The sequence below is a fragment of the Lampetra planeri genome, chromosome 17 (genome assembly GCF_965212315.1).
Source record: "Lampetra planeri chromosome 17, kcLamPlan1.2.h2, whole genome shotgun sequence".
In the NCBI taxonomy this organism is placed as follows: Eukaryota; Metazoa; Chordata; class Hyperoartia; order Petromyzontiformes; family Petromyzontidae; genus Lampetra; species Lampetra planeri.
The window spans coordinates 6,075,979-6,100,369 of NC_136123.1; the positions used below are offsets into that span (position 1 = coordinate 6,075,979).

A 24,391-nucleotide genomic window follows, 5' to 3' on the forward strand; every position below is an offset into this window, starting at 1 on the left:
GTTATGTTCTGGTTCTGTACACACACACAGTCAATCCAACATAGGGTTGCAATTGAGACTATTCATATGGTCGGAAAAGTTTTGCTATATCAGAATCGTTAATTGAGCCAAGGGGGGAGGGGGTACTTTATTCAGGACACTGAGCTTACCTCGCAGTTGTATTCATATTTATAACAGACAAGCATGGGGTATTGAATGTACACACAGTAGACAACAGTGCGTTTTAATTGAGCATTTACTTTGTCATTGATTTGTTGGTGCGGTAGATGGCGCTGATCTCGTCAAGGAGTATAAACCGTCATGAAAACTCCGGTCATCCTCACCGTGGTTTTTGACTAACCATCGATGGTTCGATGGTTAACCATCGATGGTTCGATGGTTAACCATCGAACAAAGTCGTTTTCAGATGCGCTTCTGCGGCCGTCTGGAATGCTCTGCATTCTGTTATTAGGAAGCCGCTGGAGCTGTGCACTTTTAAATCATCTCGATTGAAAACTAATTTCTTTAGAACTGCCTTTTGTGTTCAGTTGGTTGTCCTTCCCCCGCACCTCCGATTAGCACGGTTGACTACGGATGGTGCGAAAGAAGTTAATCATACATACGTATATCGATATTGTAGTAGTTTTCAGAAGTCCGTGTGGTAGTTCAATGGGCGTGGATGTTGGTGCCATTGCTACCGTTGTTTGTAGAATGTGCGGACAAGCCGTCGCTCTGGGTTTTGGCTCAGACCGAGTCCATGGAGCCAGACTTTTCGGCCATCGAGCAGCTGTTCTGCCAACCGCAGGCCACTCCCTCCACTTCCAAAACAACGGCGCGACGGGCTGATCCCCAAGAGGTACCAGAGTTTTGCTGTCACGAAGTGGCATGTCCACTCGACGCTGAGAATTGCAACCAGTGTGATAATGTATGTATGCACGTTGAACTTCCTTCGCACCGTACGTATCCAACCGTGCTAATCGGAGGTGCAGGATCTCATGTGCTGAACGCTCATTAATATAATTAACCAAGTGTCCCAATACAGAGTCTTGAGACTCATTCAGGCTTTCATATATAAATAAAGGCCATTATTATTATTAATACTGCCACTACAATTGTTATGGGATAGAGCCCTTTCTCAATGTACTATCGGATAAAGGCCTCCCCCACACCATCTCAATCATAGTGGGTTATTTGACCATACTTCACCATGCTGGTCAATGTGGGTTGGTGAAGTGGGAGTGCCAGGACAGGTGCAGTTATCACTCACCACGTCCTGGTCTCTCTGACTCTGGTCTGAAACTCGGTTGAGAATTAAAAAAAACTTTAGATTGATTTTCAGGTGCTCTGCAGTGACATCACGAAATTGCTGATTAAAGTAGTGAAAGCGTGTTCTCGTTAGGGAAGTTCCAAACCCATGATGGACTTGACAGGACACAGCTGTGACATAAGCAGCAATGTTTGGCATGTGCCTTCCTTAAACATTTAGAACACCACTTTGGGGTGCGGCTTGGGGTGCCCAATAAAAGCCAAGATAATTTGTCCACATTTGGCCGCTGCTACTGCCAGCTATTCTCGGTCCGCTGCTGGATGCTGGATGATTTGCTCGTGGCCTATTTTTGTTGACCTCAGGTGACGTTTTTGGATCAGAAGAAGAGCTTGAATATTAACATCTTCCTCAAGCAATTCAAGTGGTAAGAGCTTACACAGTAAAAAAATATGATAATTGTTTTTTTACCATTTTATCTGGCAACAAAACTGACACCTTTTTTACGAGGAGTCATGTTTGCATAGACCACAATACTTGCAGTCATAATGCAAACAAAAAACATAACTCTGATAATGTATGCACTGTCCTAGAAGTTGATTGGTCCAAAAGGTGTCATCTGGTCCAACCCATGTGAGACTAGGCTCTAAGGAAAGGTGTCTCGGGTGTGGACCAATCAACTTCAAGGACGGTGTATACATTATCATTATCAGAGTTGTTTCTTTTTGTTTGCATTTTGACTGCTTGTGTCGTGGTTATTGCAAACATGACTCCTCGTAAAAAAGGTGTCAGTTTTGTTGTCAGATTAAAGGGTAAAAAAACAATTATCAGCTTACACAAATTTGCACTGTCACATCTGGCGAAGCAAGGGACCAATTATATCTCCTGAAGCAAATACAGTTGTCGTAACATAAAATAGTGGAAACCCAATATGGTTCAGCTATAATGTACCATCGATGATATCAATGTTCAAGAATAAAACTCACGTCGCCTGAATTGTAGCTGCGTGTATCACTGCTGCCCACACATACGAGCGCACGCAGGCAAATTGGTTGGGGCAAAGTGCCGTTAGCGAGCACCAAGTAAGGCCACCACAGGACATGACGCATGTTTAGAAACGCTTAGAGTAAACGGGTGCTGTAAATTGCCACGTGACAAGCCACTTCGTTGAGCTATCATTTGTGGGCAGGTCGCTTCTGAAAAAAATGCTTTACACCTCAGTGGGCCTTACCTGTTGACTTCACACTGCACCGGGTGCTCCTTTAAGTCTGAGTCAACCTACGGGAGGCCAAAGCCATGTTCAGAAATCAATTGCCACAGATGTGCACCTTGATTAGAATTGTAATTGAAGATATTTAACCCGTTCGAAAATAGGCATACAATGATTTGTACACCTTCTCTCGGCTGAGTAGACCTAAGTGAAGGCCCAGGACCATTTAAGTTATCTCTTGCCACTGATTTTAGCCGTGGCCGGGAATTAAACGCAGGTGATCAGGTTTGTAGTGTCGTGCGGCCACTGCTACACCACCATTCTGCCATTCGCAACCAAGTGGCGATGATGCCACCACAGTGCTTGTGCCAGGCTAGGTGCACTTTGGGGCCTTGTGAAGTGCGGAAGGCTCACTGGCGGGAAACTCAGGTGCCATGGATTGACCGATTGAGATGACTTGTTATAATATACATGTAAGTGATGTACAGACGCGCACACAACGCATGTACACGCGGTGAGCGGAGATGCATCTGCCGTTTCCCTGTGCCCCGCAAGCGCAGCTCTAACGGGGCGGTCGTGGACATGATCCGACGTGGAGACCGCGAGCGTCTCGACCAGGACAACCTCAAGCAGCTCGTCAAGCTGCTGCCCGACTCCTCCGAGGTGACTTGCTCCGTCGTGGCGCCGTTGGCGTCTTAGCTCAATGCGACCCAGCCCCGCGGTTTAACATTGTTGGGAATCGTGTACAAAGCGCACGTCCGTACCATGCAAAACAATACAACTTGGATTTGTGTATCGTCTAATTAGTTTTTTTTAACTATCCAACTAAGTAGATGTTTGAGACCCTATTGGGCCCTCAATTATAAGGAATTACACTCGTACACGCGTCTCTTAGCAAAGTGATTGGTGAATCAATTTTGTCGTGCGTAGCCGAGCAAGAGGACATTTTATTTGAAAGAAACAATGAAACAAGGTCATGATGATGTGACCTGTACAACCTGTGACCTTTGACCTATGTAAAAAAAAGTACCGAAATGTCTCCATGCTAACCCAATGATGTGCCAGTCAGAGGGCCAAAGTTTTGTTTTATGCGAAAATGTTTAACGTGGCGCGAGGCAAAGCTTTAAGAAGGCTTTAAACGTCACTCTTGCTCCGAAATCCAATAAACTCACACTGGTTTACAATGAAAATTAACTCGATGTGCGATGGGCTAATACTGGCTTGTACAGTAACCCCCAAATATGTGCTCACTCTCGAAGAGAGAGAAAACGATTCCGAGGCGCGAAGAACCACAGACAGAACAGAATATTTATTTATACTGGAGGAATCTGCTGAGCTATAAAGATCTTTTTCATAGGCGTCCAGGAGACATTCAGGGAATGCAGCCACGTGGTGAGCTGGCGCCAACGATTGCCCAAGCTCTGTGATCTTCTATGTATTAAGGTGCTATCAGCCAATCGGTGAGTCTTTTACATGCGGGAGGAAACCAGAGCACCTGGAGAAACCCCACGTGTGCGAGGGGGAAACACTCTATCCCATATCGACGAAACAAGTGGAGTCCACATTTTTTCTGTACCACATCCCACGGATGTCGCGGCAGGTATTGCGACCTCGACGCCCATAGGAATAGAGTTTCGAAACCCTCGCCTCCATAGTGCGGGAGTACTGTCGTGCATAGCCACGACTTTTACAATGCAACAGGAAGCGAGATGCGTGCATGTAGCCGTGTGCGCAGCATGTTGGTTCTCGGAGGAGTGAATACGTTCCTTTGAAATTGAATGACGTGCGGCTTGACTTGTGGATTTCAAAACGTCGACCTTATGAATAAAATAACCCCTTTATGAACGGCTAACTTTGTAAATGTCAGGAGGTGCTCGCAGCTCTAATTGGGGCATGAATGTTCCTGCGTAGATTAGGTGCGCGCTTACAGATTAGGTCGGGGATAAAACGTTCAGATGACGTGCCCCTGCACACGTTTGTATGGTCACGGGCAAGGCAATGTAAACATCACTCGGTGCTGTAATGTTTTCCTCTCTCAGCCGTGTGCATTAGTGAGACCAGCGGGGCTGGAGGACGATAATGGTGTGAATGTGATGTTAATTAGTTTATGGCAGGCATTCAAAAACAACATATCTGAAAAGTAATGATGTGGGGGTGATGCCATGTGCAGGTTTCCATGGTGACGGCATTTAAGGAGGAAGGAAAGCCACTGGGGAACGCGGAAAGATTCTATCAGCTGCTCGTCGCATTGCCCCAGTGAGAAACGTGCATTGTGGTCGTGTGGGTGAATAAGAATGTACACGTGTGCGTGTGTGCACGCACGTGTGCATTTGTGCGTGTGTGCGCAGCTGAGCAGTAGTGTAGCGGTGAGCATGTTGTGCTACGAACCCAGCGACCCGAGTTCAATTTGTGCTCGCTGCCAACGCTGGTAACACATATCTGAACCAGTCCTGGACCTCGCCTAGGTCGACTCAGCCTCACATGAGTACTCGGTGCATTGTGTAAACATCGCCACTAAGGAGACAAAGGCGGCCAGGCATGGTGCTGGCCACCCCCGCCACCCCTCGTGTGCCGTGCCGGCCTTCATAGGTGCTCACCAACAGCACTGGCCCCAACAGTCTGTTAAGGCTGCCTTTGTCTTTGGCCTTGATTGAGAATGCACGTTGTTGTGTCCGTGTGAATGTGTGACTAATAATGCATCTGTGCGTGTCACTGTGCACATACATACATACATGCGTGTGTCATCGTGGGTCTGTATTGTCGTGTGAATGTGCTCGGAGCCTTGGGGACGTAAGAGCGTGCGTGCATTCTAATTTTCTGAATTCAGAAAGGCAAAGACAAAGATCCTCTCTGTATAGCCTTTACAGACCGTTCGGGAAAGTGCTGTTAGTGAGCACCCAATGAAGTCCGGAACAGCACACGAAAGGGTGGGCGAGCACCATGCCCGGCCGCCTTTGTCTCCCTAATGGTGATGTTTATACATCGCATTTAGGTACTCATTTGAGGCTGAGACAACCTACCGGTTCAGATATTCGCCACCGGGAATGGAACGCGGGTCGCCGGGTTCGTAGCGCTACTCGCCAATCGCTCCACGACCGCTCACCGCAAAGAGTGCACACCCACACACATGCACGTGGGCGAGTGACAGACAGCACCCACGCGCACACCGCTTGCACATTACATCCAAATGTCTTTATAAATGCACGTGACACTCTCTTTTACATTCGCTTGCCAAATGGCGTTGCGGTAATTATTATTGCAGTTGTAATAATAAAATATAGGCCCATTGAGATCAAGTCTGCAAGGGATACCTGGCATAGACCATTACTGCATACCAATTGACTGTCAAAAATTGTGCAGTATATATAAGTGCATGTATGCATTTCACAATGGTAGGTCAGACCCTCACACAAGACAATCACATGGTCCATTGAACAACTTCACATAAATTTCGATTTAAAGCTTTCGTGACTGCAGGGATTCATCTTCTTGGTTCTTTCGGTAAAGTCACGTAGAAGGGAAATAATAAAAATAAAACATAATAAAATAATTCTCACGACGTTTCGGCTACAACGCAAGCAGCCGTCCTCAGGTGAAGAAAACGGTTGCTTGCGTTGTAGCCGAAACGTCGTGAGAATTATTTTATTATGTTTTATTTTTATTATTTTATTATTTCACTTCTACGTGACTTTACCGAAAGAACCAAGAAGACAACTTCACATACTTTACTCCAAAATACCGGCCTCTCCTTTTTCCTACATGACCATCTCCTACCACCACCCTCCCCCCACCCCTTTCTCTTCCTCGGCCCCCACGTGCAGCTACTCCCTCAGGATTGACGTCCTTCTGCTGTGCCAAGAAGCTGGGTCCATTCTGGAGAACCTGCTGCCCCGAGCCCAGTTGCTCGCCACATCCTGTGATGGTCAGTGCGACTTCCGTTGCGGTCGGCGATCGCGCACGATTCAGGATGCGAGGATTCACTGCCGGATTTAAACTTGTGCGTATGTTGAACGCCGCCGTGGATGTAAGGAAAGCGTTGCACATAGAAGAAGAGCTGATGCACAGCAGTGATGAGAAGGCAATATTTGGACACATGTAGGATGGACAACAGCAGCAGCAACAACAACAACAGGAACATTTAAAGTGTGTTGTTGGGAAAAAGTTGAAGGTTACAGGAAAGAGAGGAAGACCTAACAGAGCATGGCCTTGACGCCATAAGAGATCGGTGCCGGGAAGATGTGGCGCTACTTGAGCATGTTGGCACAAGACAGACGAAAGTGGAAACAAATGACGAAATGTGCAGTGGATACCTCCGGGCGATCTGTCCATGGATTGTGATGATGACGATGATGACGATGATGTCTGTTGAACTTCTTTCGCGCCGTACATAGCCAACCGTGCTGAACGGAAGTGCAGGGGGAGGACAACAAACCAAACACACAAAGCCGTTCTAAAGCAATGGGTTTTACATTTATAAAACTTCCCTGTACAGTGTCGGTCATGGGGGGGGTTTGATTGTGACTTCACTAGACTTTGTCCAGTGTGGGTTAGTGCAGTGGGGTGGAGAGGTCGCAGAGCAGCACTGAGCTGCCGCCGCTGAGATACCTAAGTTCGAATCCAGGCAGACACTCAAAGTTGGTGATCTCAGCCCACTCACCGATGATTACACAAAGTAAATCGTGGTATATATAGAAAAATAACTTAATTTGGCTGAATTCCAGCTCTCTCTGAGACTGGAACATTTAGATGTTGACATTCAGCAAGCACTCTCTGCGGGGTATATAACGTCATGGCTCTTCGTGTGAATAAAGAGGTCACATTGACGCGTCTCCACAAGACCTTCTCTGCCGTCATCGCATGGCGTGGCACTAGTAGCATCACTTGTAGTGTAACTCGTGTGTGGGGGGGTGGTGGGGAAAGTGAGTGTTACATCGAGGGTTCATGCCATTACGTGCAGAGGTGTCTACGGGCAGGGGGTCGGAAACCCGTGGCTGTGAAGCCCCACGCGGCTCTTTAAGGACCGCTTTGTGACCGTCGTTTACTGAAGAGACCCACCACGGGCATTGCGGCTCGCGAAATATTGAGTTGTTTACCGAATTCGAACAAAAAAAATTAACCCGTAAAAACAAAGTTTTTCACTATAAATCCTTTATATGCGTGGCATCGGTTTTATTTTATTATTCATTTATGTTTTTTCTTGAGTAAGAGTTTCATTTTAATCACATTGGTATTTTAAATTAAATATGAAAAAAAAAAATTCCTAAAAAGTGTACAAATTTGGAAAAAAAATTCACGAAAATTAATTGTCACGCACAACGAGTCTGTGTGCAAAATGTCAGCTCGATTGGATCACGGGAAGTGGGTTAAAAAACGACCGAAAGATTTGCACGGTCGTAAGCGCGCAAGCAAGCAAGCGAGTGAACTTAATATAAAGGATTTAAAAATGTGGCCTTTCTTGCTATTTTGGTTGCCCATCCCCTGGCTATGGTCAATTTAGGGAAATAATTCTCCCTGCAGTTGCTGAAGTCTCCCAGTAGAGAGCGCGGGGCCGTGATTGTGGTACTTTATTGAGGGTGCGCGAGGTCCCACGTGGGGGTGTTTGTGATCGCGTTGTCGTCTTGCTGCAGGTCTGCTGTCCAGCAAGAGGCTCCCGCGATTCTGCATGTTTGTCCTGCAAGTGGGAAACTTCCTCAACTTTGTAAGTTGCAGAGGGGGGGGGGGGGGTGCGAAACTGCACGTGGTTCAGATTTTTCAGCAACACGTTCTTAACCCAGTAACCATGGAACGTTGTGCCAACGTTCGTACAAAGGTTTTGTAAGTTGCAAGTGTTGGGAGTATACCCATGCTTCGGTGAATCGATTTAAAATTAATTCTCACACTCCTGATGCATTCATGGAATCACGCGGGTGAGACATTATATTTACCGTTCACGTAAATGACATTCAAACAATATGCCAACGTCGCATTGAGGCTAATAGAGTGAACAGAGCTGTGCACATGAGACAGCAAGCAATGAGAACACGTTACAAATTAAATGGTAAAAACGACAATAAATAGTTGTCAGTCACTAGCCCTGAATGTGACAGCCCATCAAATCACTGCAGAAATGAATCTCGACATGTTTAGTCAATGTAGCACAACATCTCATTAGATACGCATTATATAATACACACGCATTGCGTACTTGCATATGGTTCAAGCAAGCCTCATGCTGCTTATGAGACGCCGTACCTCAAACCCGATCCAGAGTTTGCTTGTAGAGTATTGTATTGAATAAATGCTGCCAATTAAATGATGCACTCCAAATACGGCTTTGTCGTTGATGGCAACTTTTCAAAGATACTTAATTTTTTTATTTGAAGGGTCCCCGATATATGAAGGAGATATAATATCAGCGTATTTATTTGGCGAACGTAATGCGGTTGGTTATAGGAAGTCCTTCTTTTTTCTGCACGTGATTTTCCGCAGGTACGGTTTGTATACTTCATCCGGCACAGAGCAGGGTGATAAAGTACGGGCTCATAACTCCCACGACCCATTCGTTGTGAGGAGGCCCTCATCTAGCAGTGGATTGACACAGAGCTGTACATGCCTGCGCAGCGCGACTCACGACCTCCTCTTGATACCAAGATCCAGGATGGTCACGTCTATGTGCCGCTTCTCGGTGGCAGCCCCAACAGTCTGGAACGCCATCACCCCTCTGCACATTCGCAGCATCACCTCAATCGCCTCCTTCAAGAGAGACTTAAAAACTCACCTCTACAACCACGTGCTTTCGAGCGACTCTGAGCTTGGCTCCGCGCCTCTGAGTTGCGGCCGTTATGTCCGCAAATTTGCGCGCGTTATAAATTGCACTTATTACATACATAATACTATACTGTGTATATCTTCTCTATTGGCCAGCACACTGCTCCAAGACTGGCGACCCTGGTTTGATTCCTGTCAATGTGCATCATTGTCAATTGGGAAGGGCCTCTCCTAGGTCAAGACAGCCTAAAATGTTGACCCTGTGCGGTGTGCGAACATCGCCACCGCTCGGCAAGAGACAAAGGTGACTGGGTCCAGTGCTAACCCTATCACACCCTTCTCATTTGTCACATGGGATATAATATGTGCTCGATCACACACAGCGCCTTCTCAAACGTTGTGCAAAGCTTTAAATGTGGGACTTTCGCCGTCTTTGTAAGGGCTGGAGGGCTTGGTCCAGGGTCCTAGGCTTCTTCCGCCGTCTTGGGTCTTTGTGTAGCCGAACTCCTCCAGAGCTCTCAGCGCTCTGGTTTTATACTTGTTCGTGGCCGGGTTGTCCAATCCCCGGCCACCTTGTGGAACCCTGTGATTGGTCGTTCCCAATCTGCTTTTGGATCCCAATTCACCCTATCTGACCCTGACCGCTTGGTCGCGCGGGAAAACCTTGTCTACGGTCAGGTCTCACAGCTTGTGAGACCCTGACCGTTAGTTCGAGTGGGAAAACCTTTGTCAACGATTTGCTCTCCCAGTCTGTGAACATCGAGTAGTTAACTTTACTACGTCTGCGTTCACAGGGGGGCTTCATGGGTGGAGCGCAGGGATTTCGGCTCAGCACGCTGACGAAGCTCAAGGAGACGCGCAGCAACCGACCTGGCCTCAGCCTCATTCACTTCCTCCTCCTGGTGAGGACAGAGCAGCAGTGGGTTCCCACGCTCACCCACGCTCACCCACACTCGCCACGCTCACCCACGCTCACCCACGCTCACTCACACTCACCCACGCTCACCCACGCTCACCATACCCACCTATGCTCACCCACGCTCACCCATGCTCACCCACACTCACCATACCCACCTATGCTCACCCACGCTCACCCACGCTCACCCACGCTCAGCCACGCTCACCATACCCACCTATGCTCACGCACGCTCACCCACGCTCACCCACGCTCACCATACCCACCTATGCTCACCCACGCTCACCCACGCTCACCCACGCTCACAGACTCTCACCACTCCCACCCATGCTTACCCACGCTCACCCACCTTCACTCACGCTCACCCACGCTCACCACCACCCCCCTCCAGGCAGAAGGCTCCCTCTCTGTGCCCCTTCTCATCTCGGAGAGCGTTGCGCAAGCTCACTACAGCTGAAACGCCTCGTCTCACAGGAGAGCCGTTTGTTGCCTTCTTGGCAAGGAGACGTCACAGCATTGGCGTAATTAACCATGACGATTTTGTTATTAATAACGATGATGACGCCACATTACAGCGATGTAGTCCGGTAGGTGCCTGAGCCGTGCCAGCGAGGCTCCATGAGGCAACGTCACAGCATTGGCGTAATTAACCATGACGATTCTTCTTCTTGGTTATTTCGGTAAAGTCACGTAGAAGGGAAGTAATAAAATAATAAAAATTAAACATAATATAATTCTCACGACGTTTCGGCCACAACGCAAGCAGCCGTCTTCACCTGAGGACGGCTGCTTGCGTTGTGGCCGAAACGTCGTGAGAAATATTTTATTATGTTTTATTTTTATTATTTTATTACTTCCCTTCTACGTGACTTTACCGAAAGAACCAAGAAGATGAATCCCTGCCGTCACGAAAGCTTTAAATCGAAACATGACGATTCTGTTATTAATACCGATGATGACGCCACATTACAGCGATGTAGTCCAGTAGGTGCCCGAGCCGTGCCAGTGAGGCTCCATGAGGCAACCGTGCCCACTTAGCAGTGCCCCCTGCCTGGTCCTCCATCTGTTTCCATGGTAACAGGAGGCCGAGAAGAAGGACCCAGACCTCCTGAGCCTTCCTGATGAGCTGACCACGGTTGCCAAGGCAGCAAGGTACAACACGCCATTACTTTTTCCTTCCGTGTCCTGTATTTTTCTTGCCTCATGTTGTTGTTGTTGTTTGAGAGACGATGTCTCTTAGCCGGTACGTACTGCCTGCTATGCCATAGTTCAGAAACCTGGCCCTGAAACACATCGCAAAAATGGGTGAAGAGAGAGATGCACTCTTCAAATAACATTGACAGCACTAGGAACTTGCACGTATTGGCGAGCATACAGGGATTAATGATGTAATTCAAACTGTTCATAAAAAGTAAGTGGGCAGGACACCTCATGGTTCGAAGGGATGTGATGGCAGATAGTCAATAATAATGACTGACTGACGGCCAAGGAAAGTAACGCATCTGAAAGGGACGTCTGCCGGTGAGATGGAGTGATGAAATCGGCTCGTCCGTAGGAGCTGGGCGGATTGCTTCGTCGCAAGATCGTGACAGATGCCAACTGCTTGGGAAGGTCTTCATGCAGCAGTGGATTTGTCAGAGCTGCCGATGGTTGCGCTTACGTGTTTTTTTTTCAGTCAGATTTAATGATTCCCCCATCTTGATCTGAGATGCTAGGAGTTGTCATGATTCAGGGTCACGATTCGATTCAATCATCGATTCTTCATCGTCTCGTCTGCACAATCTCATTTGTATTGTCTGTATTCTGCCTTTGTTCTGTCCCGGTCATTAACTTCGCCTGAAGGTGACACATGCAGATATTATAAGCATGTAAATGGCACAAATGACAACATAGATTACCTGTTACGATACGTTGCTACATTGATATTTGATGGCCATTTCGGCTTTGTGCGGGATGTACGCCTGTGACCCAATCAACTGGAATGCGCCTGATCTCATCCTATTTCGGAAGCTAAGCAGGCTAAGCCTGGATAGTGCTTGGGTAAACGCTGTGGATAACAGGTGTAATCGGCTATTATATAGTGCAGGGCTGTGTAGTTGACAGTTGTTGGACTGTACTGCGATGCCCCCCACATCTATGCCTCTCCCACCTTCACGAATCCGCGTGCAGCAGTGTGGGGAAGTATGGACAAATACTCCGCACGGTGAGGGGGGAGGCCCTGCTCTCATCCAGCAGTGGACTGGCAACAGAGATGCACATAGACACTTTAGACGTGTATAACAATTCTTATAAAAATGGTAACACAGGAGGGGAACGCCTTTACTGAGTTTTGAAGACTTATTCTACAGAACCATAGCTGGGATAATAATAGGTTTTTACCCTTTCAACTGGTACAAAAACATACACCTTTATACAAGGCATCATGTTTGCAATAACCACAACACAAGCAGTCATAATGCAAACAAAAAGAAACAACTCTGATATTGATAATGATACGCACTGTCCTTGAAGTTGATTGTTTTTGAGTTGTGCGCCTTAGGGCGTCATCTGATCCAACACCAATGGAGACTAGGCTCTAAGAAAAGCTGTCTCGGGTGTGGACCAATCAACTTCAAGGACAGTGCATAGATTAGCAGAGTTGTTTCTTTTTGTTTGCATTTTGACTGCTTGTGTTGTGGTTATTGCAAACATGATGCCTTGTATAAAGGTTTATGTTTTTGTACCAGTTGAAATGGTAAAAACCTACTACTATATTTTGCCACTGGTAAAGGAGATGTCTCATAGTGTAAATGCTTGCCCCGAGCTCTCAATACTCTGATAGTGCACTGTTTTTGAGTTGTACGCCTTTTGGCGTCATCTGGTCCAACACCAATGGAGACTAGGCTCTAAGAAAAGCTGTCTCGGGTGTGGACCAATCAACTTCAAGGACAGTGCATATCATTATCAGAGTTGTTTCTTCTTGTTTGCATTCTGACTGCTTGTGTTGTGGTTATTGCAAACATGATGCCTTGTATAAAGGTGTATGTTTTTGTACCAGTTGAAATGGTAAAAACCTATTACTATATTTTGCCACTGGTAAAGGAGATGTCTCATAGTGTAAATAGCTGGGATGTTTACGCAAACAGGGGGGTATGTTTGATGTCGCTGTTGGCCACCTTTTTAGCGTGAACATGGAGCTGTTGGTGGCGGAGTCTGGAATTCTCAAGTCACGACTGGAAACCCTGGCACAGACCATCGCCTCTGTGGACGAGATTAGCCAGATGTACGCCCCGAGTATCCAGGTTGGTACAGCGCGCTGCCGCCATCACCATCGCCATCCTCATCATCTCCTGTGGCATCCGTCATCGATGTCCAATGAGCCAGTGGTTAAAGTTGGGGGGTGGTGACGCGGCTCAGCCGTAGCACGTTCACCACTTGTTGCAGAGGTTTTGCAGTTGTTATCCGGCAGGCCACCCTGGTTATTACTGCGGGTAATAGAGTGGATTTTTAAGATCCCCAGACATTATGAAAACAAATAAGCAGGCCATTTTGTGCCGGTGTCATGGTCCAAATTTTGTACGTACATGCAAAATACTCATTTGGGATGACACAAAGCAACATCGCTCACTACCGGCAGACCACATCTGTGAAAAAAGCACCTTCGTGATATCCCTGTGCTATAATAATGGCGCAAATACCAAATACACTAAATTATTCTCATCATAAAATTCATGTTTGCGCTCATACTCAATGCATTGAATCATGCATGTATGAACCATATGCAGCTCCCCGATGTGTTTTCAGGTTGCACCTCGTGTTGGTTGGCGCAATGTCCGACGTCTTTCTTGACGTGCTGCGAGTCTCTTCAGGAGCTGAACCGAAGCTTCCTTAGGTCCTGAAGAAGCTCCCAGCTGGTAGGAGCGAAACGTCGGACGTCCCATCAAACAACACTCGTTACAACTCGAAAACACGTCTGCAAGTTCCGCCCTCTTTGAGTGCCGCCAGAAGGCGGAGGGGGGACCATTAGCGTTGGTCGAATTAAACTCTTGATGAAGCTCACGGCACGGCACGATGGAGATAAATGTTTGACGCAGTGCCGAAACAACACGTGGTACGACACGAGAACACACGGGAGAGACGTACAGCGCATCCGCGGAAAGAAAAAAAAACCCCACACATTCGTATTAATAATACATACTGTAAATATCATATATATTGCACGCGGTTTTGTTTGCGGATGCCGGACACGTTCCTGCAAACCCTGCAGCCTCGATCGATTCTGCATTATTTGCAATGACAAGGTTTAAAAAAAAAATGTGGTCTTGAATCATGGCAATCCATTAGCTGGTGACATGCGTTACATACAAACGCTTGACATTCGCAGAGCATCTAAGTGCAGTTTCGTCCTCAGGTGCTGTACAAAATAGGGCAATGTGCAATTTAAGGAGACCGGGGGGGGGGGGGGGGGGGTGAGGAGGATTTTTTTTTTCCCAGAGGGAGAGGTGAGGGTGCCCGTGTTAGGAGGTTGCAGGGTGAAACGAGGGAGGCAATGATATGTCAAGCTGTGATTTGGAAATATTTAATTATTTCATTGACAAGAAACAATCGTAGGCAGATGAGGAAAATGCCTGAGAGCTTGAACTTGAATGAAGCAAGTCATTAAAATACGAATGGTCAGAGCAAGGATTTCTACAACCACAGAAGAACCAACAGATATCAACACAAAAAAATAAGTAATTGCAATAAAATATGAAAAAACATTTCTCAAACTGCGTGTATATATGTACAATACCAACTGCAAGATGGAAATAATAAGAACATTTAAAAAAGGGTATAGCTTGGTGAATTAAAGAAACAAATAAAGTATGATAATTAATGGATGACAGATGTTTACCATCTGTCATCCATGATTATTAAAACTATTATTAATTATTTTCATCATCAGCTTCATTATCCACGTCTCTACTTCAAGGGAGACCAGGCCTCCCTGAAAGAATAAACTTCTGGTCTCAGAAGGCTGTCATATGATCTAAAACAAATTATATATACGTACATCAACATCATCATCTGTGCCAACCTCATCACATTCACCTTTTTTTTTAAATCATACACCTGCACGAGGGTGTAAAGGTGCCACAGTGAGCACAGAGATGCCTCGCAACAAGAAGAGCCCGAGTTTTATTCCTGATTTTTGTGCGACATGTGCGTGTTCTTCCCCTGCCGTGCATGGATATCCTCCGGTTGCTCTGCTTTCCTCCCACGGCGATCAACACAAACCCGTGTGTAACTGGTATTGGCCAAAGATCACAGTACCAACACATCTCCTGCAAATGACTCACTCGAGATAACACGTGGCCGCATCGACCCTTGCTGCGACAACTCGCAGAACCCTCCTAACAAGAGAGTCTTGAGAATCGGCGAGCCTATTACCGGGGAAACGTCATCATGATAACAACAAACTTGAACGCTGTTACGATCGTGCATTGTGAGCCTTGCGCGTCTTCCATTGTCGCGTGTCGCCTCTGCGCGCTTGTGCACCCCCCCCCCCCCCACGTGTCTCCCCCCACGCCCGCGGGGACCTGCAGGGCTTCCGGGAGCGCTCGGCGGAGCTGCAGGCCCTGCTGGCGCTCGTGGAGGCGCGCGCGAGCGTGCTGGCGGCGTACGTGGGCGAGGACGCGCGGCGCTTCCAGCTGCCCGAGTGCCTGCGCTCCGTGAGCACCTTCCGCGACGAGTTCCTCTCCGCGCAAAAGGTTGGCGGCGTCACGGCACCGGCAGCAAGCGGCTCCTGTGCTGCTGTGCGTCATCTTCGTCATCGCCATCATCAGCCGTGATCAATCCGCTGCTGGATGAATTGCCCGCCCCCGACCCCACCACCTTTCACGATCATGACATTCACTGATCCATCCGGCGCCTACACGTGAACTGATCTCGTCGCTCCGTCTCATTGGCGGACGACCTCTTGGATGCATTCCATTCCCTGGCTGCCACTCAAATTGCATTCTCGATCCACGGACATCATCCCTCCAGTGATGTTCCCGAGCCCATTTGCTTCTCTTTCTCAGTATAATTCCAAGCATGCACCTCTTAAAGCTGAGTTTCAGCTTTAGCAAACGATATTTGTTGGTGTCCATATTTTCTGATTCATGTCCTTGAAGAAAATCTGCACTTAATTGTGTGTAAAGCATCTAAAAAGCCAGCCACATCTCAACGCACTGCATTACTCTGACTCAGAGGTCGCAAACGGGTTTTGATTCCTTACCCGTACCCGGCCGCACCAGGGTCGCAAACGGGTACCCGTACCCGTACCCGGCTGTACCCGTACCCTACCCGTACCCGGCCGGGTAGGGTACGGGTATCGGGTACCTGATTGCGACCTCTGGGATGAAGCCATGTTGCAGGCGAGGGTGGGTTGATTCTAGGAACTTTAATTGTGAGAAGAGACAAGACGTTGGGAAATGAGTGACAAACGGTGACTCACCAGTGACTTACGGCCTACCCGTACCCGTACCCGGCCGCACCAGGGTCGCAAACGGGTACCCGTACCCGGCCAGGTACGGGTAGCCGGGTATCGGGTAGGGTACGGGTATCGGGTACCCGGTTGCGACCTCTGCTCTGACTGTGGCTTGTGTGTGAACGTGGGTGTGAACATTCGTCACTACAGCGACGGAGGCAGTCGGGCGTGATGCTGGCCACCCCCCACCCCCCTTCACCGGTGGTCACTAACAGCACTGCCACAAAAGTCTGTTTCGGCTATAAGAGGCATCTTTTCATTTTTGTGTTTGCACAAGTCGTTGCGTACGTATCTTTCATTGAATTACGGGTCCCATGACCCGAGTGCAAATCCAGGACCAGGCGTACAGTTTAATCTGGTACTTCTTCTCGGTCAACTCAGCCTAAAATTTGTCTTGGTGCGATGTGTCATTTTCAGCATGCGCAGAGAGACGGAGGTGGGCTGGGTGAATGTTCGCCCCCTAACGTCACTTTGTCCTGACGTCTCCTGGTGGCCTAACGGGGGTTCATCTATTTCTCTGTTTTCAGGAAAACAAAGCGCGGGCGGAGCAGGAGGCTCGCGCGGAGAAACGGCGCAACATGCCGAGCGGCAAGATCGCGAAGCCGTTGCCGAAAGATGGGAAAGCAGGTAGAGAAAGCGGGACGGAGCGCCAAACTGCTTCCCCCAACCACTCATTAGGCACGTCGTACCAGGGTGCTGACAATAAGAATTATTATGACAAAAGACAATGCCATTCTTTGCGTCCAATAAAGCCTCAAGATTTTCTCATAGGAGGCTTCTGCATTGGGATGTTAGGCCAAATATAATAATGAACGTTTTTGCAGACCGTTTAAGATGTTTCAGGTTTATCACGATTCGCATTGAAATATTTTCTTTCACGTGGCATTTGAAAAGCAACGGACGAAAAACATTCTGGCCGTGTGAGTCCCGGTAATCCATTCGACGGCATCGGGAGTCGCTTGATGTTTGGCGTCGGTGCTCCTTCATGAGCGTGATATCATGCACGGACGACGCTCGGTGATGAACGGATCGCACTTCACAATGGTCACAAATAGAGAGGGGGGGCGACTCTTTCAATGTTCCATTTGTGAAGGAAGTGTTCGCACATGCCGTGCCTTGAGAAATAAGAATAGTTTTTTGTTCAACACGTAGGCTTTCGCGACCGACATCATCCACAATGCATTTGTTGGGGGGGGTTAGATCGCATAAATGTATAAGAATAGGTTTTACCCCTTTCTGGCAATAAAACAGGAGGTATCAATATCGATTTAAAGCTTTCGTGACTGCAGGGATTCATCTTCTAGGTTCTTTCGGAAAAGTCACGTAGACTCATTCAGACGCTGTCTTTCCGACAGACCTGTTCTTCACCTGAGGACGGCTGCTTGCGTTGTGACCGAAACGTCGTGAGAATTATTTTATTATGTTTTATTTTTATTATTTCCCTTCTACGTGACTTTACCGAAAGAACCAAGAAGAAAAACAGGAGGTGTTGTTAAGATGTTCCAACACGTAAATAAATATTTAGCAAGGAATCAAATCTGCATTAGCCACACGTAGCTGTGGTGAACATGCAAACAAACATGCTCGGATAATAATAATAATATTCGCATTGTCTTTGAAACTGATTGGCCTACACCAGAGACGGCCTCACCAGTGTCAGACGAGAGAACGCCAAAGGGCGGACAGTACAAAGACGATGCACTATCAGAACATCTATAGCTCGGGGTGAGCAGCTATATCATGGGGTCTTTTTGGCAGTATCAAAGTAAATCAGTTTCAAGGACAATACATCAGAGGTGTGGACTCGAGTCATGTGACTTGGACTCGAGTCAGACTCGAGTCATGAATTTGATGACTTGCGACTCGACTTGGACTTGCATAACAATGACTTTGTCCCACCTATGAGATGTGGACTCGAGTCATGTGACTTGGACTCGAGTCAGACTCGAGTCAGACTCGAGTCATGAATTTGATGACTTGCGACTCGACTTGGACTTGCATAACAATGACTTTGTCCCACCTCTGCAATACATATTATCAAAGCATGTTTGTTTCCATGTTCACCACAAGTACGTGTTGTTAATGTAGACTGGATTCCTTGCAAAAGGTGTCTATTTGGTATTTGAACATCATAACAACTGTTTTATTTCCAGAAAGGGTGAAACCAATGATTATTTTTCATACTTTGATCCTGGCAAAAAGGGTCCCGTGATATGCCGGGCGTTGTTCATACACAATGAAGTGGAGCCTTCTATGTAGGCCGAAGCCAGGAAGTAATTCCTGTGTCGGGTCTGATTAGTTTCTTGTATGCATTCAAATTTATCAACTGTGATGTCTTCTTATTGAGACATAGCACAAACCCCAGTAGTTGGGTTCTGATTTTCACATGACTCCAAATTGACCTGTGGTGGGATTTGTACTTGTTTTTTTAATTTGTACCAAGTCGGGCTTTGATTTGTACCGTGTCAGTGGCTGGAAAAATAATTGGCGAATCTACACACGAAAGTCACATTGCGGATTAATTGACCACAACCAAACGCTGCAATGAAAACACAATTGGTGGATTTTAGATATTTTGTTTATTATTTGTACATGGAACCGTTGGTTATCCCCCTGATGTGGTTTATTTTGGAGCTGGATTTCTGAAGAAGCTCCCAGTTCGTGGAGCAAAACATTAGACATCACGCCAAACAGCGGTACATCCCGAAAACACATCGGAGAGCTATGCAGTTACAATGGTGAAGTCCTACACAGTTGTGTGAGTATGTTTCAATGAACCGGCCCTAGACCTTTGGGGGCCCTAAGCAAAATTTGGTTGGAGGCCCCTTTGATGTATGATTTTTTTCACCCACTCGCTAGCAGTGACTCTAGGGGGCCCTCTGCTGGCCACGGGGCCCTTTGCAATTGCAAGGGTCGCTTAGTGGCTGGGCCGGCTCTGTTTCAATGATTATTAAGGTATTGTTAGAGCTTCGCGACCCAACAGTTGGTTGCACTTAATTCTATAATGAGAGTTGTCTATTCGGCTGCTGATGTTGTGAAATGGCACATGTCGCGTGTGTGTGTGTGGTTGCAGAGGAGAAGGAGTCCCTGTGCATCGTGGACCTGCTGCTTTCAGACATTCGGAAAGGTTTCCAGCTGAACAAGAGTGGCCGCAAACCGTAGAGGCCACAGCTCGTGCCGCGTGCACCCAAAGGGTGTCCCCTCCAATCACCGTCATTTTTGGCCGAAGAATCTTAACGCTTGCATTTCCAGCGCCCGATTTCTTACTGAGCTTTTGCTTGCCTTTGGTAAGGATCTTCTTGACTTTGGTAAGGCTGGGCACTCTGTCTGGACTTTACAAAGCTTGCTTAGCTTCTTAAGAACAAGCTAACAAGCTAAGCCTCTCTGCACTCACTTGATTGGGAGATGCATGAACTGCACCGGTTTTGGCAAGACTTTTGTAGGAGCATTTTCCGATTCTACCGCCAATGATTCTCCGTTGCGCTTTACCCGCGTTTAATTTCAATGCCTCCTTCCCGTTGCGAAGGAGGCCTGCGATGCAAATTACGATCGCTTGATTGCCCGTTTCACGCGGCTGCGTGGTGACCCAAGACAGGCACTGGAGCCGGCAGCCGTAGATCACCAACCGGAGGGTAAGATCTCGAGGCAATGTTGAGTACTGTGATATCGCACTTTGGAGGTCAGGTGCTGACGATGCGACCACTGCCGGATCTAGCAGCAAGGAAGCGATGGGGGGGGGGGGGGTGAGGTGTGTCAAGGCCTCAAAAGCATTGGCCACGGTGGCCTCGCGACCTTGACACGATGGAGCTTCGATGAGATTTGGTGTGATGTGAGCGCGAGGTGACGTACACCTGGAGAGATTGGCGCCCATGGGTAATGATGCCATGCACGAAATGTAGGGCCTTGACTGATCAGAGTGTGGTTGAGTCGCGCCCACCAATGCCACCTCAACTGTGATGTCAGGTGTGTGTGCTTGCTGTTACTTCTTGATGGGCGAGTTTTCCATTATTTATGCATTCGCAATACCTTGTTCTGTTAGAAATTACTCAATTGCATCGCTAGTGTCTTGACGTAATTGCACAACTGTACTCAAATGTTTGATTGTGAAATAATATGCACGTGTTTTTTGCCAAGCAATCGTGCATTTAAAACACTTTACACAGTTTTGTATTCGTTATACCTGCAGTAATCTCTCATTATGCGTGTAGTAATCTCTCATTACGCCTGCAGTTAATGTGTCCGTTCCTTCTTATTTTATAAGCTGTGCCAAGCAGCACTTGCATTGACATGCATTTCCTTCCCTTTGGTTCTGCAGTGATGCTGTTTGCAGTAATATAAAGTTATGAACATACAAATAAAAGCTTTCTGTTCTCCTGTGTTTTGAATGTATTTTCCACAAGTTTTAGAAAATATAACCAGTAATATTTTAATTAGAAAATAAGTATTTAATAGAATATTAAACATGATATATGGAATCTCATAATTGTATGAAATTGCAAAAGACCAGATTTTGTCACCGATTGATCACTCGATTGTTTTAATAGAAAGTATGCATGTAACTAGCTCAGCAAGCAGTATTTGTATCATTAACTGGATATGATTTGCTATCATATTTCAGTTTTGCACGCCTCTGTGTCTGCGTATGTGACTCGCATTACTGAATTTAGTTGAAAGTCAATGTCCTGATTTTATCTGATTCAGGTTGACGTTTCTCTGCTTTTGCCTTGACATATCCACAACTAGCCCTTTGAGGATAGCAAGGCCCTCGCAGAACATCAGGGTTGCCAGTCTGAGATTCCCACCCTCTGCGGAGTTTGCTTGATGACTTGAATTTCCACTTGCTTTGATAGTACTGCATGGGTTGTCGCGGGATGTGCTTCAGGGCTCCCCTGACGTGTCTGCGGGGTCTGCCGAGTGCTGTTCGGCGTTGATGTCTGACATTTCGCTCCCACGCGCTCAAATTCAGCTCCATGAAGAATCTTTCAAGCGTGTCGAGTCAAAAGTCGAAAATCGCGCCGACACAACACGCGGGGTACAACCCGAAAACACATCGGAAGGTTATTTTCTTTTGTTTTTTGCGCGCGCGTGTGTGTGTGCTCGTTCAGCAACCCGACTCCTCCCTACGGGCTATGTTTAACTGAGAGCCCCCCATGGATTTTCCACAGCGGGGCAGAGTGGCTCTGGGCAAGGTCGGCCCGGGACGCCACCGCAAGGTCCTATCGGGGAACCTGCGACCACCGCTGCACCCGTGCGCACGCACGCACACACGCGTCCGTGCGTGCGTGCGTGCTGGCCACTCTAAATAAGTATATCCACCCTTTGCTTTGGCCCACTCGTTCCACGTGCGTCGGGCGAGCGAGTTGAGAGACCCGCTGCTGCTCGGATTTCCCCTGGCCATGGCAACCCTAATTCCAGTGAGTAACCACGCCGACGGGTGCTTTGCGATGGCGTCAAGTGAATGATCGTTCTGTAGACTGACGTGCAATTTGTTTCGCATTGTCATTTGTTGCATTGGAACGCTGTGGCAGGTGATTGAAAGTTCAATGTTTGTTTTGTGTTTGTGCGAGTGGGTCTCCCTGGGTTGTGGGACGGTTGGGTGGATGCAGAACAAAGGATTCTGGATTGTGCGTGGAATGTTTACCCAGAATATGAATGTTTGTTAGTTTGTGACTTTGCGTTGGTGCATTATATCCAGGAAATGCATGCAAACACACGATCACGCCCACCGGTGTTAACACGGCGTTTGTTGAAGTCTGTTCGCGATTATGAACTTTAGTAAGTTACTGTAGAGTCTTTAATCTCGCTCGCGTGCAGGAGTCAAATGGATTGTTGCAATGCAGGACCGTGAAAGATAGCGGCGACAAAGGGGAGCCCTTCATCCACCAATGTTGCGAGATCATGTTAATGATAAATATATATCGGTTCATAATTATGCCACATCTGAAGCATGGGAATACACTCGTCTGAGAGTGCAGAGTTGTACACGAAGTGCGGGAGGGACGATCAGAATCTTTCTTGAGACTGGAGGAATCGGATGAGCTATGAAGCTCTTTTTAAACAGCTGTCCAGCATCGGGGCAGGAGAGAATGGAAGTGACTTAGAGCGCCCGGAGGCACGGGCTTGAAGAGGAGTGGTGGCGAGATGTTAACTAACCCCCCATGGTATACAGGAGTTCGTGGGTTCGATCCCGACCACCGACGCCTGCTGTGTATTTGGAGTTTGCTTGTTCTCCCTCGCGTGGATTTTTTTCCGGGTCCTCCGGTTTTTCCCTCCGCGTTTGGAATCAACATCACGCCTTTCGAGAATTTGGCTGCTATGCATTTCCACGTGATAATCCACTACTTCGTTGAACTGTCATTTGTGTCCAGATCGCTTCTGCAAAAGAGCTACATAGCTCAGTGGGCCTTAACTGGTAAAATACATGTTTTAGTTTCAGGAAGGTTTCTAAGAGAGACTTGACAGCAAAATAAGACGGGAGGCCACACGGAGTTGCATGGGGAGGGAGATCCAAACCGGGGTTTGCGGCCGGGCGCGTATTGGTTAAACTATTTGCAATAAATTACATATACATGTAAAATACAAAGCAACGACTGTGTACATCTCTTACATTTTTAAAGATTTGAAATCGACAGACAGGGCAGGGGCGTGAAAGTGTCACGTGATGTCCCGTTGCGTGTGGATGTGGAAGTGTCACTGTGTGTCACTGTGTTGTGAACGCGTCACGACGACGCGTGTTCGCCGTGTGGATGAACGTGTCCACGTGGGTGTGAGTGGCACTGCGTGTCGTGTGTGGGGAGCGGTGGCGCAGCGGTTAGCGCGCTGCGCTACGATCCCCGCTCACGGCCAACGCCGGTCCTGGGCTTCCCCTAGGTCGACTCAGCCTCAAATGACGAAATGGTTGCAGCGTGTAGACATCGCCACGAGGGAAACGGCCTGGCGTGGTGCTGGCCACCCACCCCCTCGTGTGCCCTCCCACCCTTTTAACAGGTGCTCGCTAACAGCACTTGCCCCGACAATCTGCTCAGAGGCTATCGGTGGAGGAGGGGATCTCTTTGCCCCTGTCGCTTCACAGGCTCTGAGCTGCCAGGCACGGCGGCCACGGGGCTGCGAGGTGGTGAAGCCGTCCTCCAGCTGCCTGCAGCCGGCTCACCTCCCCTGCGCCGGGCGGCCCCGCGGCCTCTCCCCGCGCTCCCCGCGCTCCCGGACTCCCTCGGAGGCCGGACCCGGGGACCCCCAGGGACCGTCGCCCCCCGATTCCCCCTCCTCGCCGCAGCGCTGCGTGGCCTCCGACGGGCCCCCCACGCTCGCGAGGTGAACAGCAAACCCGGCCCCCCCCCCCTCCCCATGCCCATCCCCTGCAACAAAGTTAACACGAATTATTGGTTCTTTCGGTAAAGTCGTGTAGATAGAAAAAAATAATTTTTTTATGAATTGCAAATAATTAAAGCAAAAAACCCAAGACGTTTCGATCGCAACTTCGAAACGTCATGGGATTTTTGCTTTTATTCTTTTCAATTTTAAAAAAATATATATTTTCTATCTACGTGACTTTACTGAAAGAACCAAGAATATGAATTCCTGCAGTCACGAAAGTTTTAAGTCAAAGTTACCACCTTCGATTGGCACGGTTGGCCACGTACGGTGAGAAAGAAGTTCCACATATCAGATCATTCGTATTCAGAATCGTCGTTCACAACCACAGACAAATATTCCCCGTGTAGCCTTAACAGGCTGTCGGGGCAAGTGCTGTCAGCGAGCTCCTGTGAAGGCCGGCACGGTCCTGGA

General features: G+C 47.8%; 1 protein-coding gene across 3 annotated transcripts in view; it reads left to right on the forward strand.

Annotated features, from left to right (window-relative positions):
* Positions 1-20,977, forward strand: part of INF2 (inverted formin 2) — a 61,322-nt gene extending 40,345 nt beyond the window's left edge. For all 3 annotated transcript variants that reach the window (XM_078602010.1, XM_078602009.1, XM_078602011.1), the window contains 12 exons: positions 690-835; positions 1,609-1,670; positions 3,014-3,116; positions 4,624-4,709; positions 6,275-6,375; positions 8,081-8,151; positions 9,995-10,102; positions 11,198-11,268; positions 13,280-13,397; positions 15,681-15,845; positions 17,134-17,233; positions 19,680-20,977. In XM_078602010.1, the coding sequence (XP_078458136.1) occupies positions 690-835; positions 1,609-1,670; positions 3,014-3,116; positions 4,624-4,709; positions 6,275-6,375; positions 8,081-8,151; positions 9,995-10,102; positions 11,198-11,268; positions 13,280-13,397; positions 15,681-15,845; positions 17,134-17,233; positions 19,680-19,768 (1,220 nt within the window). In that variant the 3' untranslated portion in view covers positions 19,769-20,977. The remainder of the gene's footprint in view (positions 1-689; positions 836-1,608; positions 1,671-3,013; positions 3,117-4,623; positions 4,710-6,274; positions 6,376-8,080; positions 8,152-9,994; positions 10,103-11,197; positions 11,269-13,279; positions 13,398-15,680; positions 15,846-17,133; positions 17,234-19,679) is intronic.
* Positions 20,978-24,391: the final 3,414 nt, after the last annotated feature.